At 37.0% G+C, this 19,380-nt stretch overlaps 1 protein-coding gene across 2 annotated transcripts in view; it reads right to left on the bottom strand.

Annotated features, from left to right (window-relative positions):
* The window catches only part of ANO3 (anoctamin 3), a 237,347-nt gene that overhangs the window by 48,939 nt on the left and 169,028 nt on the right, over positions 1–19,380 (bottom strand). For both annotated transcript variants that reach the window (XM_081936174.1, XM_081936175.1), the window contains exons 8-13: positions 16,160–16,291; positions 15,505–15,611; positions 13,625–13,680; positions 10,572–10,693; positions 8,894–9,028; positions 4,061–4,157 (exon numbers count right to left, since the gene is read on the bottom strand). In XM_081936174.1, the coding sequence (XP_081792300.1) occupies positions 4,061–4,157; positions 8,894–9,028; positions 10,572–10,693; positions 13,625–13,680; positions 15,505–15,611; positions 16,160–16,291 (649 nt within the window). The remainder of the gene's footprint in view (positions 1–4,060; positions 4,158–8,893; positions 9,029–10,571; positions 10,694–13,624; positions 13,681–15,504; positions 15,612–16,159; positions 16,292–19,380) is intronic.

Genomic DNA, 19,380 nt, shown 5'->3' with positions numbered 1-19,380 from the left:
CACAGCTCTCAAGGGAGTAAATTGTAGCTTCCAAGCAATAAATAAAAACAACTGAATGCATAAAAGGCCTTCTTCATATGCCAACTAATCAACTTTGAGAAATAAAGGCATATTTTACAGAACCTCTCCAGCTGTGTGTGGTTACTGCTATTACAGAGAGGCAGGGAGATATTGTGGTTGTGTAAGTATTGCACTAGAAATGGAGAGTCCCAATTTCTGCTCCACTGAGTGAACTTGGCCCAGTCACTCTCTTGGACCAGCCTCAGACAGGGTTGAGGTATTCCCTGCTTAGCAGGGAATACAAGTGACCCTTGCTTAACAGTGGCTATTGGGACTGGCAACTCTGGTTGCTAAATGTTGCTGTTGCAAATTATGATCCAAGTGACTGTGCCACATGGCTTTGCATGTGCCATACTAGCCTTTGTTAAATGAATCCCACATCGTCATTAAGCACTATATTACATGATCACCATTTACAACCTTCTGTTGGTTTTCCTGGTGTCTATGGAGATTCTCAGTCATCCAGGTCATGGTTGTTCCATGAGGCAACTGGATTTTTTTGTTTTTCTTTGAAGACATTTTGCTTTTCATCCAAGAAGCTTCTTCAGCTTTGACTGGATGGTGGGGAATGGAACGGGAAACATTCCACACCATCCAGCCAGAGCTGAAGAAGCTTCTTGGATGAGAAGCAAAATGTCTTCAAAGAAAAACAAGGAAGTTCAGTTGTCTCCTGAAAAAAAAAAAACCTTTGGCACTATTGGTTTTTTCACTGACTGCTTGTCAGAAGCTGGCAGAGAAGACCATGCATGACAATCATGCATGATCATCTGCAGGATCACTGCAGAATTGCTGCAACCATTATAATTGTGAGCTGGTTGCCATGCATACAAATTGCAATGTGACAGCAGGAATGCAGCAAGGGATGCATTTATGAGAACTGGTTGTAAATGTCCTTATTCAACATCATCGCTTTGAATGGTCACTGAATGAGTGGATGTTAAGGGAGGGTTATTCATAAGTTCATGATAAATAGAAAATGCTATTACTGTAGGCTGCTCTGAGTAAAATAGAACATTAGCACTGAAAAATAAAGCACATTACACTTCAAAAACCTATCTGCAGTATCACATTATTCATCTTAGTCCAATTGCAAAAAATGTCAGAATCTAAAAGAAACCATTCTATAAACATGATTCCATAGCCTTCCAATCAGCTTCCTCAGCAACAGACTTTTGATTGTCAGCATGCCGATTAATTATAATCATTGCTTCTCTCTGGCCTCACAAGGCTGAGTCACTCTTGCATTCTTAATGACATGGGAATGGTCTTTTAGAAGGTGCAAATGGAGTGCACCATTTAGATACAGTAAGAGTGCACTTTAGTAATAAAGTATATATGTGTTTTCTGACTGTTTTCTGACTGGATTGGTATTATATACAGAGTAGGATTGCATCTTAAATTTAATTAAAATTCTTGGCAAGTATATACGTATCTATATAGACACAGTATCTGTTGAGATTTTGAATTTGATCAATACAAAAGATGCAGACCTGCTCTGATTCTGCTTTATCACAAACCTGTTCTTTGAAACTGCCTTCTTTAAGCAAAGGGGAAATCTCTTGATATCACACATCTTGTGTTCATGAAGATCTGATCTGCCTACATTCTTCTCTTGACTTTGCCCTAGTTTTAGTGAGCTCATGAACTGATTTACAGTTATGCAATTAGTTACTCATAAGGTTCAACCGCTTGGCTTGAGTCACAAACAAGAGGCTCACTTTGTTTTGAATTTGAGAAAGATATTAATTTGATTGGCTCCAGTTTAATTGGGAGGGGATGTGCGAAACTAGATAAAGCAGATACAGTGGTTTTGAATCCAAATTATGCAAGGTTACCTACATCTCGCACCTATGTGTCTCCACACCGATTTTTGCTTTCCACAAATAGAAATGAGGTTTCTAGGTCAGGTAACCACTCCTTCCTTGGGTATTAGAATATCAATTTAATTTGTTTGTTTTGTGAGTTCCACAATATATGAATGGTTATTGCAAAACGATTTATCTGGTTTTGGTTGCTATAGATGCATGCAACAATTTGACAAAATATGTCTCTTGATTTTGAAAAGGAAGTAATACATTCACATATTTCTGCCAACCGATGAAGCAATGAAGATTTGTTTTACAGATATTGTACACATTTTTCAGGAAGCATAAAATACAGATAAGTAACTGGAAGCAGTATTATCACCTGATTCTGGAATCAGCTAATCAAAAGCTAAAATATGTACGAATTATTTATGATCTAAAGCAGGATTATTTATAAATAACTATACTGGCTGTCTGAAATCTAAATTTGGATTTGTAAGCATGGCCTCCAATACCTTCCTAATGTGTATTATTTGTTCACTGTATACATTTTATACTTTGAAGTTCTTTTGTCTCACAGAGTAGAAAGTGAGCAGGCTCTTTTTAGGATTGACATTTGCCTTTCCCAACTCCATCCAGAATCTGGCAAACATCGTGTTATTAACAGAGAGTCCTGGACATATGACCACAATTGAGCCTAACATTTCTGTTGCTAAATGAGATAATTGTTAAGTGAGTTTTGCCACATTTTATGACTTTTCTTGTGAATCACTGCAGTTGTTAAGTTAGTAACACTTGGTTAAGTGAATCTGGCATCCCCATTGACTTTGTTGGTCAGAAGATCACAAAAGACAATCCCATGATCCCTGGGACACAGCAATCATCACAAATATGAGTCAGTTGCCAAGCATCTGAATTTTGATCATATGACAGTGGGGATGCTGCAAAAGTCTTGAAAAACAGTCATAAGTCACTTTTTTCAGTGCCATTGTAACTTCGAAAGGTCACTAAATGAACTGGAACTGTTAAAAGATGAGGACTACTTGTAATATTGTTATGAATGAAGGCAAATATATGTGTCCCAGGATAATGTTGCAGAATCCAAACTGGGTCAGTGACTGGGACCAGAGGTTTAGTCTTCCAGGTTTTGGGGCTTGTGCTGGAGCCCATCCCCAGAGAACTTTTCTCTATCGGAATATATGCTTTGGGCTATTTTATGCTATAAGTAAGTAAGTAAGTAAGTAAGTAAGTAAGTAAGTAAGTAAGTAAGTATGCAAGCAAGCAAGCAAGCAAGCAAGCAAGCAAGCAAGCAAGCAAGCAAGCAAGCAAGCAAGCAAGCAAGCAAGCAAGCAAGCAAGCACTTCTCTCTCCCTCACTTTGTGAACTAGGAAGGAGGTATAATCTGAAAGATATGGCATACAATAGCCCAAGTCACACATTCTGCTGAGATAAAAGTTCCGGTGAGGGGGGGAAGATGAGCCACAGCATCAGTCCAAATGAGCTTGGAAGACTAAGCCTCTGTCCCCCAGTGACCCACCCGGATTGTGCTTACCTTTAGATTCTATCACAAACATTTTGTTGTCAACCAACTCGATGGTTCTTGTGAGATAGTGAACACAATGAAATGGCATGATCAGCTGCTATTTAAAAATCAGTGCGATTCTGGATAGTAGGAGGAAAATATAACACAAATAGTTTTCGGTGGAATCTGGGGGAAGGGAGCAAATGTCTTTAAGGGATAGGAGGAAGAGCCACTATTAAGGTCAGATAAGAGAGCTTTGAGCCTGAGGCAAACTCAAACCTCTCTTATCTGACCTTAATATTGTACTGTGAGGAAACTTCTCAGGCTAGTCCCTTCCTAGTTAGAACATAGAACATAGAATAACAGTTGGAAGGAACTTTGGAGGTCATCTCATTCAATTCCCTGCACAAGCAGGAGATACTATATCATTTCATACAAGGGCTGTCTAGTCTCTTCTTGAAAGCCTCCAGTGATGAGATACCCAAAATCTCACTCTATGAACCCACAAGTCCATAGAGTGAGAGAGAGGGAAGCACATTCAGACTTGCAAGGTTCAGCTATTACAGCTGTTACAATAAGACTAGTCCTGACCTACATGGCCTTAGTGTACTTTGCTGGGGTCACAGAAGCCCTCTGGAAAACAAAAACCAATTATAATGGAAAAACCAGTTACCTTTGCATAGATGCAGCTTTCATTGAGCTTTTGCAGTGTGCAGCTCTTCTCACACATGGGACACATGATGGTCTCATTTGCTTCACAGATCTCTTTGCTACAGCAGGGATGCAAGAAAGCAAATGGTTATCCAAACAGATGCAAGTTATATGGACACTGATGAATGCATTTGAGAGAGCACACCATTTGCCGTTTTCCAGGAAACATATTTTTTCACTCTCAGTTTGGAGTGGAACAAAATTTACTGCAGATACAAAATAATACGTAGAGTTTAATTGTGATGAAAATAACATTAGCTTTTTGCTTTCAACAAATAGTTTTGGATTCATCATAAAAAACTCTCATGGAAAGAGTCCCAAGGGAGGAATATATGGATTCCAAATTATTTTATAGAACTCTTCAGTTTGCATTGCCTAAAAAGTAGAATTAGACAAAAGTCTCAACACTGTCTTTGGTGATAAGAAAGGAGATAATTTTTGTAACATGGTTGAGTCATTCATTAGGAAGTTTTTGATCTTATTTTTCAATCCAAGATCAAACATTTCCAGAACTTTCAGCCCTCTTTATTGGTCAATTAAAGTCATTAAGTGCATAAATGGGGACTAAGATGTCATGTCCTAGTTTTAACCAAGGAATCATCTGGCTAGTTCTTTATGCATTTATAGGGATATAAAAGAATTTTCCCACAGTTCCAGATGAAGATTAAATCCAGCTGTAAATCAGTCTTCTGTGAATGGGAATTAGACACTTTTGAAACTTTTATAAAAGCCTACATCTTTTGGTTTTGCCTTTCTTGCTAACATTAAAATGCCCCATATCTTTCTCTCTCTAGAGACAGACTAATTCTCCTTTGCTGCACTTCCTGGATACTATAGATATCAAAGAGACACAGGTGTAAACAGTCCCTTTTGCCAAAGAGACAATTCTTTCTAGCTTGCTATACTGCTCAAATAGGAAAAAAAAAGACGAATCTTGAATTCATTATAAATAAGGCTTGCATTTAATGCATAGCAATCAGTGGCATTCTTTATTGCATAGTAATTTCATTAGCCTATTTGGAATCAGATTATTTATCAGACCTTTTGAGTCTTTGAAAGGCTACACTTGCAGCTTTTTACCCAGTTGGTTGTGATACTCATCATACAGCTATACAGGAGCTTTGCAGAAGACTCTTTGCTACTGTAATTTAGTGGGGAAGCATTTTTGCTGATAAATTAAGGAAAGCAAGAACCCCTGGCAGTTAAAACATTTTAAAAATCAAGCTTATTATTGAAAATCTACATAAAACCTCTGGAGCAGAAAGCTGTACTGTACATTTATGTCATAAAACAGATTGGTTCGCTGTCAATCCACCCATCCCTATCATTCAAATAGGCTCATCTGACTATGATTCATTCTTGTGTGCTGAAGAGGAGCAGAAAATATAGCTCTTTGTTTACACATGTAGTTTCTGCCAATTGTTTCTTACTATCCAAGATAAGTTTAAAAATTCACCATAAAAATCATATTTTATGAAATTTTTAAGAAATAACATGTTTCTACCCCAGATATTAGTTTTACTGCTGCAGGTTTTGAGCTATGTGAGTGTCTTAGTGATAGCTTTTGTTTCAATGAATTACCTTGGAATTTGATATGTTTGTTTAATGATTTAGCTTTTATGCTTCTGTGTTTTGTTAAACAAAAACATACCTAATGCCGAGATAGGTAAAATAATGCTTGGCTTTTTAATATGGAATAAACACCTGGCTATGTTTATTTTATACAAGAATGCTTACCACTTTAATTGCTAAATTTATCCATTTGGCTGGTTTGAAATCTCAAATCAGCATGCATAATGTGAGGATATATATAGCTAGGATATATGCCTATATAACTCCATTTATGTTCAGATCAAGTAATCATGTTTTGCTGTGAATAACAATAACATCTGAATTATCTACTCATCATTCCTTCTAAAAGCCAGCTGCATTATTCAGCTATTTTTTTAAATGTCAAAGTCATCACAAACCACTAGATGGAAGACTTGCTTTAGCTACATGGTATACTCTTACATAACTTTAAGGAATTATATATTGCTGTAAAAATCATATGTACACTACACATAGATTCACTCAAAATAGGAACTTTCAGAACTTGGCAGAACTTTCAAAGCAAACAAGATTGTATTTGCTGGAAAATAAAACTCTCCTACTCAAGTTTGTGTGAAAGTCTTATCTTTTGCAGAGGGAGCTGTGCTTTGTACATGCTTTAGTAGCTAGTGGTGCACAATGTTGCATCAAAGCAATGAAGCTATAATCTAGCAGTACACTCAGCCTACTCAGTACCCTGCTATAACCAATAGTGCCTTCAGAAACTTGAATATTATCATCGGATGACTTTCTAAGCAGGGGTGTCAAAGTCACATTGTCATGTTGTTGTCATGTGGCAAATCCCCTTCGTTAAAACAGGGGCAGTTTGGTCAAGGTGTGACGCAACAGGGCCCGGAATCCTCCACATGAATGCGTGCAGTGTGCACACATGCATCTTACCCTCCAGCGACGCCTCATTGAGCCTCTGTGATGCTCCAGCTGCTCAGCGGAGCATTGCACAGGCCCTGTATGTGCCATGCGTGTGCGTGGAAGTGCCAAAGAGTTTAAGGACAGGTAAGGAGCTCGGGCAGGTGGGCTAGCCCTCCAGAACACTGCTCCGGGCAGGCACCGGTACACCCGTACCACCTGCAACCCACCACTGGTTTATCTTGATAGGTGGGTGAGATAGTCAGCAACAATTGTAGAAAAATGAGTTACCTTTGTACTGTGTAAGGCTTTGGAGGTGACAGTTATCCCTCTGAATTGTCTCAGAAGCTTTTCAGGAATGAATGCAGCCCTTGATATTTTCAAGGTTAGCCATACTGTCATATTCTGGAACAGTTACAACTTCTGAATGCTGTTCAGGAGCAGCCCCAGATAGAACAGATTCTAATAATCAAATTGGGAGGTAACTAAAGCACAAATGACCATGGATTGGTCTTGATCCAAAAACGAGTGCAAGCATGAGCTATGAGTCCAGAAGACACCCAAAATTGCACACCAACTCTGTCTGCACAAGAAAGCCGATTCAGACTTAAAGATGGCAAAGATCCAGATTTGGGAGGCTTTAAAATTTATTGTCATGTGGCTTTGCCAGGATTCTATAGAGGAGTTGAAAGAATAACATTGACGACGGAATGCAAGAATAGTTAAGAGAATGTAAATGAGAATGGGAAACTGAAAAGCATGAAAAGAAATTTAAAACAACATGCCTTGATTGTATGTGGTTTAAGAATAGGCAGAGAGTTACTCTGATAGACTCTGTTAAAATACTGTACAACAATAAGTAACACTTCTGATATCCTTGTTTGGTCTGTTTCCTGACCTAATCTACTTCAAAGGGCTGACAGATAAGTTGAAACCTGCTCCTCCCCATCCAGAAACCCTATAGCCTCCAGGCAAAGGCAATCGGCTACCTTTGGAGCAGTAATTTGGGAGCTATAAGAATTTCTGAAATTCCCTGCCTTGCCTGGAGTCAAAGTTGCTGCCTCACATGAACCTCACCTGGGCACGTCTCCCAAAAGATGCATCTTCCCCATTCATTCGGCCACATTTCAATAGTGCATACAAGGGTAGCTCTCTTGTCCACAATTAAATTGTGTTAATGAAAGTTTAATTATAGACTAACCAAGCATTAAATAAGAATAGCCATGAACCAGGATTACTGGACTTTAGATGACAAGTCATTGGGACAAACAAGATTGGAATGAACTATTGGAAAGTCTCCTTCCCAACAAATGGCCTAGCCTCTGCTTTTGCAATCCCTCTTCCTGTTCCCACCATGGTATCTTTGCATATTTAATTCTCCAGGCCACATAAACATCTCTTGATCCAAATATTCTTCCCCCAAGTCAAAGGGCCTCATCCTACCAACAGGGAACAATTATTCTACTGGCTTCAATTTCAGGGATATTTTTGCAATTTGCAAGCATCTCCTAATCTGGAGTACCATTTTACATCTTCCCCCTCACTCAACAACATGCCACTTGCACCACTGCATTATACCATCCCAGATTCCCGACTCTCATTTGAGTACCAACCAACTGGACTCCTATAAAACTAGAGTAAACTAGAATACATCATTATCTCTTACCCAATCAAATGCCAAACAAATACCACAGTAAACTCTAGGCCACCAACAGACAATTCAGTCAATGGGTAGAAGAAGTGTAAAGTCAATGCATTCTTCTTATGGATTTTGCAATTATTTAGTTAAGTAGTTGCAGAATACTACATTCATATATTCTCAATATTAACCTCCTATGTATGATATACGTATGAAATGGCTTCCCCATTGACTTTGATTATCAGAAAGTCACAAAGATTATCACATAACATCAGGACATTGCAACAGTCATAAATATGAGTCAATTTTCCAAGCATCTGAATTTTTATCATGTAACTATGGGGATGCTGCAATAGTCATGTGTGAAAAACGGCCATAAGTCACTTTTTTCAAGGCCACTGTAACTTGTAAATAATGTTGTTAGTTGAAGACTATCTGTATTTCTGCAAAGACCAGCCCTAAGATGCTGAGGCAAGACTCAGCTGCTTTTTAAAATTGCAGACAGGTGGTATATTAATAAACAAATAAAGTCATACAAATCTAGTAAAAAATAAATAAATATTTAAGCAGAAGAGCACCTTTCTGGAACAGAGAGCTTTCCAGAGAGCTCCACAGCCCTTCAAAGTATAACATTTCCTTGGCTGATCCACCACTTTGCCATTTATTTGTTCTTAAACATGGTATTCTTTCACGTCTTACCTTACTTGGCTAGAATCCATGGTAAATAACCCATAAAGGAAAACACACAATCCAACAAGTGCAGCAGGGATAAGCATCCCGGTGTACCATCCCAACCAAGCAAAATAAAGACCAATTTTCTCTCCAAAATATCGTCTGCATTAGAGAGGGGGGGGAGGGAAACAGAGAGAGAGAGAGAGAGAGGTCACCATTGCTTTAAATGTTGAGATGAATCATAACCATATCAATTATGGCAGAGGAAGGACATTTTATATAGAACTGAAGAATTTTTAAAAAATCACTTTAACATCTAATTCAAGGGCTTTTGATTGCGTTTAAGAAAATTCATGTTGTTTTCATCAGCATACTGCCCTTGCTTTATGTAACTAGAATTTGCATAAAGCAAGGGCAAGATTAGGAGAAGGAGACATTTGAGCAAAGACATGATAGGTCTGTTTGGATTGCCTTTGACAATTCATACATAAAATCAACAAAACAAAAACCAGTCATAGGTTATCCCTATTACAGTTAAAAAGAAACAACCGAGAGCCAGTTTTCTCAAGTGGTTAAGGCACAAGGCTAGAAACCATGACAGAAACGGTGAATTCTGGTTCATCCTTAGGCATGAAAGCTAATTGGGTGACTTTGGGCCCGTCATTCTTTCAGTCATAACATCAGGTTTAGGTGACAGTCCAGTTGGTCAATTCCTATTGCAACTATTGGATCAACACTTTATTGATCTGAAAAAAGAAGAAGTGGACCTTGCACTCAAAGGAAAATCCTAGGAAGGGAAAAAAATGAAAAAGAAATGCTTGGGTTCTTCTAATATGCTTTGATTAAATTGTTTAGACAGAACCTACAGGGAATGATGGCAATTGAAATCAGGATCTTCCAAGTGAGGCTGAGGAACTAGGTGGATTTTGAACTGCTTCCAAAGTTGCAATTTATCCTGAGTCTAGCAGAGTAAGGAATTTTGGAGCAATTTATCCGCTTTTACTTTTCTGGTACTTTTATTGTAACTTGAAGCAAAAAAAAAATCACCAATATCTTAAAATACAATGGAAGTCTATATACAATACAATATAATACAATAGCAGAGTTGGAATGGACCTTGGAGGTCTTCTAGTCCAACCCCCTGCCTAGGCAGGAAACCCTATACCGTTTCAGACAAATGACTATCCAACATCTTCTTAAAGACTTCCAGTGTTGGGGCATTCACTGTAGATGTTTCTAAAGGCAGTTAGACAGCTATGACTGACATATTTACTTTTAGTTAGAGGTACTTCAACGATTATCAATCAAACAGGGTACCCATGGATTGTGAAATTAAGCGAAACCTCAAATTTATAGACCTCAGCTTTTCAGAGTTTGTGTGCAGTAGGTGGAATTCTATTGCAATCTGCATAATGATGCAAATGAAGTTATTTGTATCAATTTGAATCACTTGTGCAATGCAAGTGATTTGCGATGCATTTACATTTTTCATTTGATGCAAATGACCTCATCTGCACCACTGCAATAAAATACCCTTCAGTACAATGGCTTTTAAGAATAATGACCTACCACTTCCCTTCAATTAGATCATTTAAAACAGGTCTTCTCTGTCCCACAAAAGAAGAACAGTTACATTGAACTGCTCATGGGAAGGTCAATGACACAGAACACAAACAACTTCTATTATATTACATATATACATTACCTAATTAGATCCAGAGGTTGGTATTTGTACCACATCCCCCATCGTGCCCATCGTTCATATAATAGATGCCGATGGTTGTTAGCACCATGTGTTTTGATAGGATGCCTGCTCTTGTGACTTCCCTGGAGAACACATGTAATCCGAAATCAAAATAATGAAGAATTGGTATGATAATTATAGCAGATGGGGTCTTAAAATATGTCATTAAAATAAGTGCTTCTTTTGAAAAATGAGGATATTATTAATAATTTGCTTATGTAACATTGAACAGTTCTAAGCAAGCATCCATCTTTTTGCTAGAGCTGATACAGCTCAGAAACCTCTTAGCAGCATGAAAACATTTCTTTGGAATATAATCAGACTGAATTATCTAGAAAATAGAAATGTTTTGTCCCAACATTGCGGAACTGCAGCACTTTCCAGCTGAGAGACTCCCTTAATTATTAATGCAAATTTATATAGCATATTTACAGAATACATTATAATAATCATCTCATTCATTCTGGTTAATTTTTACATTACAATTAAACATTGAGGAGGAGAAGCAGCAATTTACTAAATATACCACTGTAGCATATAGAAAGAGTGGATTTAGATCTAATATTCTACTCCTATACACACTTTGGGGATGAGGAAATATATCCAATAAAAATCTGTAAGTTAGTTCAGAAGCCCTGATTAAAGATTGTAATTATGTGCCTTGCTAAAGAGTTCTTTTTTTCATATTTTCCTTACAAGTATTCATGCTGTTAAAGAATAAAAATACCTGGAAAGATTGAATTTATCAGGCCTGAACATCCAAATTTTACAAACATCACCCTGGTTGGGACTGCCTATATTCTTAGATGCTACCAGTAATAATTAATAATGTTGAATTAAGTTTCCCTTTGTTTTAGACTATGAATCTAAGTGTGAATTGTTCACACATAATAATTCCAAAACATCTGGAACTCCACTTGAACACCGTCGGAACTGACAAGATCATTAATAGTAAAAGGCAGCTTTACTTGGAACAGCTTCCATCATCATCATCATCATCATCATCATCATCATCATCATCATCATCATCATTATTATTATTATTATTATTATTATTATTATTATTATTAAATAAAAAATGACAAATCCAGTCTAAACTTCTGGTTGAATGCAACCAGCTATAATTTATTACATTTATATGCCTCCTGATTCTAAATGATTTTGGGTGGTTCACAACCATAAAGAAATTACAATAAAACCAATAAAAAATAAAGATAATACAACTGAAGCATTATAAGAATTGAATAAATAAATATATCAATTGATAATATAACATGACCAGTAGTAAAATATACTTTTAAAAATGGGAGTTTTAAGATTATAGCACTCATTTTAAGTGAGTGAATGAGTGAATGAGTGAGTGAATGAATGAATCCTAGAATCATTGATCAAGAACGCTAGTGAAACAAAACTGTCCGCGCATGCATGACCTTTTTTTCCCTTTTATCTTCTTTTGCCCTTGGTTTCTCCTAGGACTCCTATTTGGGAGCCACTTAGAGTTGATTGAAAGATGGGTGACTACATACAGTAAATGTTATGTATGCATGTATGTTCTTGGGGAACTCCAGAATCCACAGAATACAATTTGGGAAACTCTAGTTCAGTAAACAGTCTTGAAAATAAGCATTGAATTGGAAGTCACTACTATTCGGAAGAAATTTCCTATTGTATTACTATGTTTGTGTATAAGCGCTTTCACCTTCTACTGATTTTGAAAGGTCGGAAGATTGTGTGTTTAATTGTTATTTTAATTGTTATTTTAATTACTCCTGCTGTAATTTTCCCCCCTGTTGTCTTACCCAGTGCATGATAAGAGGCTAATACTGAAGCTGTGTGTACATCAAATGTCTGCATTTCTGATTGAAGTACATGCTACAACAGGCGTCCCCAAACCCCCGATCCATGGATCAGCACTAGTCCATGTCATGTCAGAAATCAGTCCACGCAAACAAGCAAAGTCACAAGTGTGGGATGCAAGCAGCACACAAAAGCATGTTCCTCCAGTCTGCGGAAAAAATTCTCTCCATGGAACCGATCCCTTGTGCCCAAAAGGTTGATGGCCACTGTGTTAGAACATGCCATGTTACTGCAATTCAGGTGCATTTTCAGATTTACAGGCAGGAATTAGTTTGTACCAGGGTGCAAAGAGTTCTGTCTTGCTGAGACAATCTTCTTTCACACTGTCATAACAAAATGGGGAGTGGGCCTTCAGCCAAGCACTGTAAGTCGGATCTGTAAGGGCACTGAGGAATGCTTTCTTAACTGGACTGTATCAAGACACTTTTCAAGAATTTCCCCTCTGTTTCTCTGTAATATATATTTAAAGTATACTTCAGGCTGAGTTCTATTCAACTGTCTGCACCAAAACTATATTTATGTTCTGACTGCAGAACACATATTAAATCTCTCTCTCTCTCTCACCTTGTCTATCTCTTTCTCTAAAACACACAGCAGTCATGATTTAACACAGTGAATGGAATCAGTGGCAACTCTTTAGAATCTAAAATGTCGTCCATAAATGTGTAAGCCAGAAATCTAAAATTTGGTCTCTCAAGGGGAAAAATTTAGTATAAAGCAGCTTCTATAAATTATAGCTTTACTGTTTTTTTAAGGAAAGAGTTTCAAAATAGCACAGGAACTAGCTATATATTTTAGGCTGAAACCTTTTGGATATTGGTACAAAATAAATCCCACTGCACCTTGTTTCTGAGCAAATAAGCATCAGATAGGGCTGACTGCCAGGCAATGAAAAATATGTAATACAGAGAAAAACTGCACAATAGCATCAGACATGTTATCATTGTCAGGGGAAAAATAATTTTCAGAGAAGCCTCACAGAAATTGCTGTACAATAGCATCAGGCACATTATCACTGTCAGAAAAAAGGACACTCAGAGAAACCTCATATAAATGAGAAATAGAAATACTCAACAGAAACTTTAAATGTTAGCTGGGCTGCAGGAGATTAAAGCAAATTTAGCATATCACATGTAAAGCACTGCTACTTAAACTACCTCATGAGGAGGAAATGCAGCTTCATACGTTCCATTGCTGAGCAATCTGTTAATGCCTAAAAGAAAGAAGACATGTTACAAATCTTTGAAATGTAAAGATAACAAATATCAATATTAAAATAAGTAAGTACCAAACCTTTTTCTTTACACATAAATAAAGAGGAAAATATAGATATGAAACTGTTTCAAGTTTGGAATCCTATTAGCTGAGAACTCTTACTTTGAGGCCTTTTTATCTCAAGGTTTTTCAGCTGTAGTGTCCCATATAAAAACCAACCTTCTGTTCATTATTATGACTGGGATTAGCCTTCCAAGATCCATGATTTATGGGTTTTATCTCTGATCATGCTGGCAGATGGCCAGATTCAAAGGAAAATAGTTCAGAGTTGTTGTGAACATGTGTTTTAACATGACTTGAAACATCAGTGGAATAAAATTAATATGTCTCCCCAAGCCTAAACACCACTCACATTCTAAGGTTTGGTGAGTTCTGTCTTACAATGTAATATCAGTCAAGGATCAAAAAGCAACATTGCTAGGAATGCATGAGACAACAGGCTGTCTTGAAGTTAATTGATGTTAACTATTTTCTGATTATTACCTGTAGTAGAAGCAATAGCCAAGTGCATCTATTTCACATAGACCTCTATCATCAAAAGAGAAAGTAGATCATCTTGGATGTATTTGGAATTTTCTCAGAATTAAACAAAGTCATTAGAAACTTCCTCAGTCTGAAACTTGTTTTCCATTTCCATTTGCAAAATGGAATGTGCTGTTTTGAGGCAAGCTTTTTCATAAAAATGGAAGCATCAAGTGGGGGGAAAATATGTTCTTCTGGAGGAAGAACTATGTAAGTTATAACCTACAACCAGACAATTATTTTTATCCCACTATTATTTATTTCTCCTTTTACTACCAAACAATGTTTTGCAGAGGAAATCAGAGTCTTATAGGAAATTATTTTTATAACTTCTGTTTGGCCACAAAAGCAGTAAGGAGAAACAATTTGGGATACTGAAAAATGGTTTAGAGAGCAATATTTTCTTGGAAGTGATATGGATCTCAATCATAAAGAAGTGCTTTCTTCTTTAACTGAGAAACATTTTTATTATTCACTAAGCATTTTTATTGGCTTCTTAATATGGTATATGAACTTTTCTTTTTGCTTATGTTGGCATTCGGCAAAGAGCTCTCCTTTAGTCTCCAAAGTGTGGTTGTTTAGAGGGTTTTTTTTTGGCTAATAGTGACTATTTTACTAAATATGGTGTACACTGCTCAAAAAGGATCAAATCAGTAATGATTTTTTTTCCAGCAAGAAAGGTTGTGAAGGCACTAGAAGAAGTACGGAATAGAGAATGGTCTCTCTCTCTCTCTCTCTCTCTCTCTCTCTCTCTCTCTCTCTCTGTGTGTGTGTGTGTGTGTGTGTGTGTGTGTGTAAATCCTGAATGATTACAAAAGAGGGGATAAACTACTCAACTCTGGCAGGATGGATTGAGTGTAGCCATTGTACTGGGCCAAAGGAGATTTGTCATAGAGCATCCCTTGGGCTGTTACAGGGGAAATTGGCAAACTCAACTTCCAAATTAATGACTCCATATCAAGGTCAAGTGGCCAGATTGCTCGAGAGTCTGGCCTTAAATTGCTGAATGGAAGTTCTGTTTGCAGTAAGGCCATCTTCATGCATGGCCTGTTGGTGGATGAGTCTGCATATCTGGCACACATTACTGAAACTTGGCTGTCCAAGACCATTGATGCCTTCATGTTCAAAATCTGGTCAGTGACATATCAGATGGTTTAGGAGGCTTGAGGCCAAACTCAGGGAAGAATTTATTTAACAAAAATTCCAACACCTGCATTGTTATATTAAAATGAACTTGTACCCATTTTTGGTTTTCCATCTTCATACTTCGTTCTCTGTAACATGTGGTGTACCATCCTGCTCCTTGTAGAGTTGCTGAAGAAGCTATCTTTGTTGTTTATTGTAAAGCTGTTGAAGAGACAATATCAATTAATGTTGGAAACAGCTGTCAATGTACCAGCATAAAATATTTATCATAATGAATAATTTTTAAATCAAATTTAAAACAGATATTAATAGTTTTATTTATGTATTTTGAAGCTGTTTTGAAGCTGTTACGATAGAAGGACAAAAATAATCAAACAAAATATGCATTGTTCAGAGAACTTGAAATAGTTGCTTGAAATAAGCCACCATACAATGAAGCAATTACAGAGAACATCTTAAAACAATTACAAGTTCAAAGGACTAAACTGAATCTTATGTCTTTGAACCATTATGGATATGATTTAAGAAAGTCAACTTTAGTTGAGTGGAACCAGCTTCTGATCAATGCAGCTGAAAATGCTTCTGCAACTTATTGGTGAATATGGATTCCAACGTTTTTGGACTATGTTTTCCATTCAGTTTGAATATTGCATTTGTTAATATTGTAGATATTGTTATGTTAACCCATGAAAGAAAAAAAGAAACATTATTGCTGGTCTCTATGAATATATTTTAAATTCACCACATACTGATGAATACGTTGTCGGCTGAATGGAGCTGTGTAACAATCTGTTTCTTCCAGATCAGGAAGCGCTTCTTTATCAAGTTTCATTGGATTTCTGGGCAACCAGCTTTTCAACTCCCTCATATTCCTCTGGAAACTGGGAAAAAGAAACCACATTTTGTTTATTACATTATGTTTTTATACCTTTCATTACACATGTGATGTGCTGAAATGAATACTGGAAGGACAATGCTAGGCTTCAAATCAAGAAACAATCACATGGTTTCCAAAATAATTTTCCATCTAAAGCAAAACAAGAGGTAGATATATAAAGTCTATAAGATGAAGAAATAAAAAAATCCCTATAATTTATAACACAGTTCTAATGAGGGAGGGGAGAAGAAGGGAAATGGCCAGTAGGAATTTCTAAAATGGCCTTTTCCAATTTGGGTGCATGGATTCCAATATGGCCAGTGATAGGAGTTGAAGAACCCATATCTGTTTGAAGCCCAGTTTAGGGAATGATTCCCCCAAGTGATATATGTAAAGACTGAACAATGTTCTACTGAGGACTAAACTGGAAAGGATATGCAATGTATGTCATCATGCTCCAATTTCTTGTGATTTAGTTCAAAATACCCCAATCTGGATTGGAATTAAGGCTTGTGAGAAGTGAGAAGTAGGAAGTTTAATATGTCCTCACTCCAGCCGCTTCCTGAATCACCAAGGAGTATTAAATGTAAGATAAAAGTTTTCGATGGAATCTGATTGTTATTTATGGTGTCAGAGCATTGTTGCTACTGTTTCAAACTAAAGCTAATTATCTTTAATAGCATGAAGGGGAATCCATGGTCAAATGTCATGAGATATCTGGAATCTTATGAATAACACTGGTTAGGTAAAGGCAGAACAGGACAATAATAGTAACAGAAGAATAGAATGAAAATGAAATTGCTCTCTGCTCATTTAGGGAAGGGAAGTTATTCAGGAGAGTAGATCCATGCATCCCCAAATTGATGTTATAATTTAAGGACCTCTCCAAGAATTCTAAATGTCTCTAATGCTTAGCAGACATTTGGGGATGTTCTACAGCTCTTTGCATACTCCTTGGTAATTCAGCTAAATAGATCTGGCAGATTAAGCTTTAATTGATACACCTGCTTATTTGTGCATATGAATGGGTAAGAAGTTGTGGCATGAAAACTCTGCCAATCTTAATACATGCTTAGGAGAGAGGGAGGAAGGGAGGGAGGGAAGGAGAAAGAGAGAGAGAGAATATGGCAAGAAAACATTGGAAAATATAAAACGTGTAATAGTAATAAAAAAGATCTTATTTATCACATGCATTTAATGTCTGACTCTGAAATAGATTTTAATTTTATTTGAAGTCTACCTCCTCTTAAAAGAAGTGCTAGGAATCCATACATTTAATATTATATCCATAGGTCTCACAGGATGCTTGACAGCTTTTCCTGGTGGAATATTTTATATAATAATTCATGTCCCAATGAAAGAAATCCACGATGAGTATGCTAGAACCTGGAAAATATAAGTTCTAGTCCCACTTTAGGCAGAAAGTCAGATGGGTGACCTTGAGCCAATCACTTGTTTGCTCCTTCTTGGCTCTAGGAAGAAGGCAAACCATCTTGCTAAGAAAACTGTGAGGACTTGTCCAGGGAGAAAAAAAAACTCTACCCCCCAAAAAAATATCCCTTAGGAGAGCACCGAGTACATGACTAAGACATCTTTTAAAGGGATGTTGTAGCTCAGTGGTTAAGACGCTGAGCTTGTTGATCAGAAAGGTTGGCAGTTCAGCGGTTTGAATCCCTAGCGCCGCGTAATGGAGTGGGCTCTCGTTACTTGTCCCAAATGCAAGTAGAAAAATAGGAACCACCTTTGGTGGGAAGGTAACAGAGTTCGGTGCACCTTCGGCATTTAGTCATGCCTGCCAAATGACTACAGAGGCGTCTTCAGACAGTGCTGGCTCTTCGGTTTTGAAATGGAGATGAGTTGGGAACAACTAGCACATATGTGCCAGGGGAACCGTTACCTTTACTAAGACATCTTTAGTATATAGGAGGAGGCTGGCTTTACAGAAGCATTTAGGCATCAAAAAGGTCAATTATAATTTGTAATATTATCATCTTACTCTAGTCTGTGATAGGGTCTTTTGATCTGGAGGTGGGAAGTCAAGGATCAGGTGATGGCTTTTTTAAGAGGGAGAAGGCAAGCACAGGGAGATACAGCAGTAAACAGGTGCTGAGTGACTACAGGTAAGATAGCCTTGATCTCTGGTACTGATGCTATGTTCTGCCTCATGCTCAGCAATGGGGCCTAGTCCCTGAAGCTTTGATAGCCCTGATTCTCATTACTGACTGAGTAGTCAGTCTCCTCAACCTTGTGTATTATTGAAATGCTATGCATTACTGAAATGTGCTTGTGTGGCAAGGGGGTGGGTTCGCAGACTGGGTCCTAATTCTGCCTGAGAAAGTTATTCCACTGAAGAATCAATGTTACAAGATCCTTAGATCTCTGAGTACTTTTGATAATAATTATAATAATGTATGTAGAAAAGCGAGAGGCCTTTAAAATCTGCAATAACAAAAATGCAATGACTTTCTCATAGTTGCTTTTAAAAATGGAAGCTAGGCATGTCCGTCTAGTGCAATTTTCATGACAAGGAAGTCATTATTTCATCAATGAACTTGTTGTTATATTTTTTTCTGGTTAAAATGTCATTGAATATCATGATTGCATTTTTATCATAGGAATCACTGAAGTTGTTGATAACTAGTACTTCCTACACCTTCAGCTTCATTGCCCAGAAGGGTTTAGTTGCCTGCAAGAACTTGAAGTGAGTGGTAGCTGATAATGGTCTTAATATTTCTTCAAAAAAATAATTAGAAGTATATACATTTATATTCATTGGTCAAACTGGTGCCTTCTTTGAAGAGTCTTACAAGAGCATATGTCTGGCTTAAAATATAAGAAGCAGTATATATTTTGAAAGTATACTAAACAAAAACAAAAGCCACCAACATATCATTGCATATATTGAATAAAGCTAAAACAGAACTTTTTACAAAGGTTTTATATTTTCAAGACGCATTTGAAAAATAATTTGAGAACATTTTTAAAAATTTTTTGCTAAAAAGAAGATAATAAAGAATCCTGTTATCTAAACTCTACAACTGTCTAGCTTTTCATTTCATTAGTGCACTCTCATCCATTCAATGAAAAAAAATA

The sequence above is a fragment of the Natrix helvetica genome (genome assembly GCF_964273705.1).
Source record: "Natrix helvetica genome assembly, chromosome: 1".
Lineage (NCBI taxonomy): Eukaryota > Metazoa > Chordata > Lepidosauria > Squamata > Natricidae > Natrix > Natrix helvetica.
The sequence above is the reverse complement of the archived record's forward strand: the minus strand, read 5'-3'. Positions and strand labels throughout refer to the sequence as shown.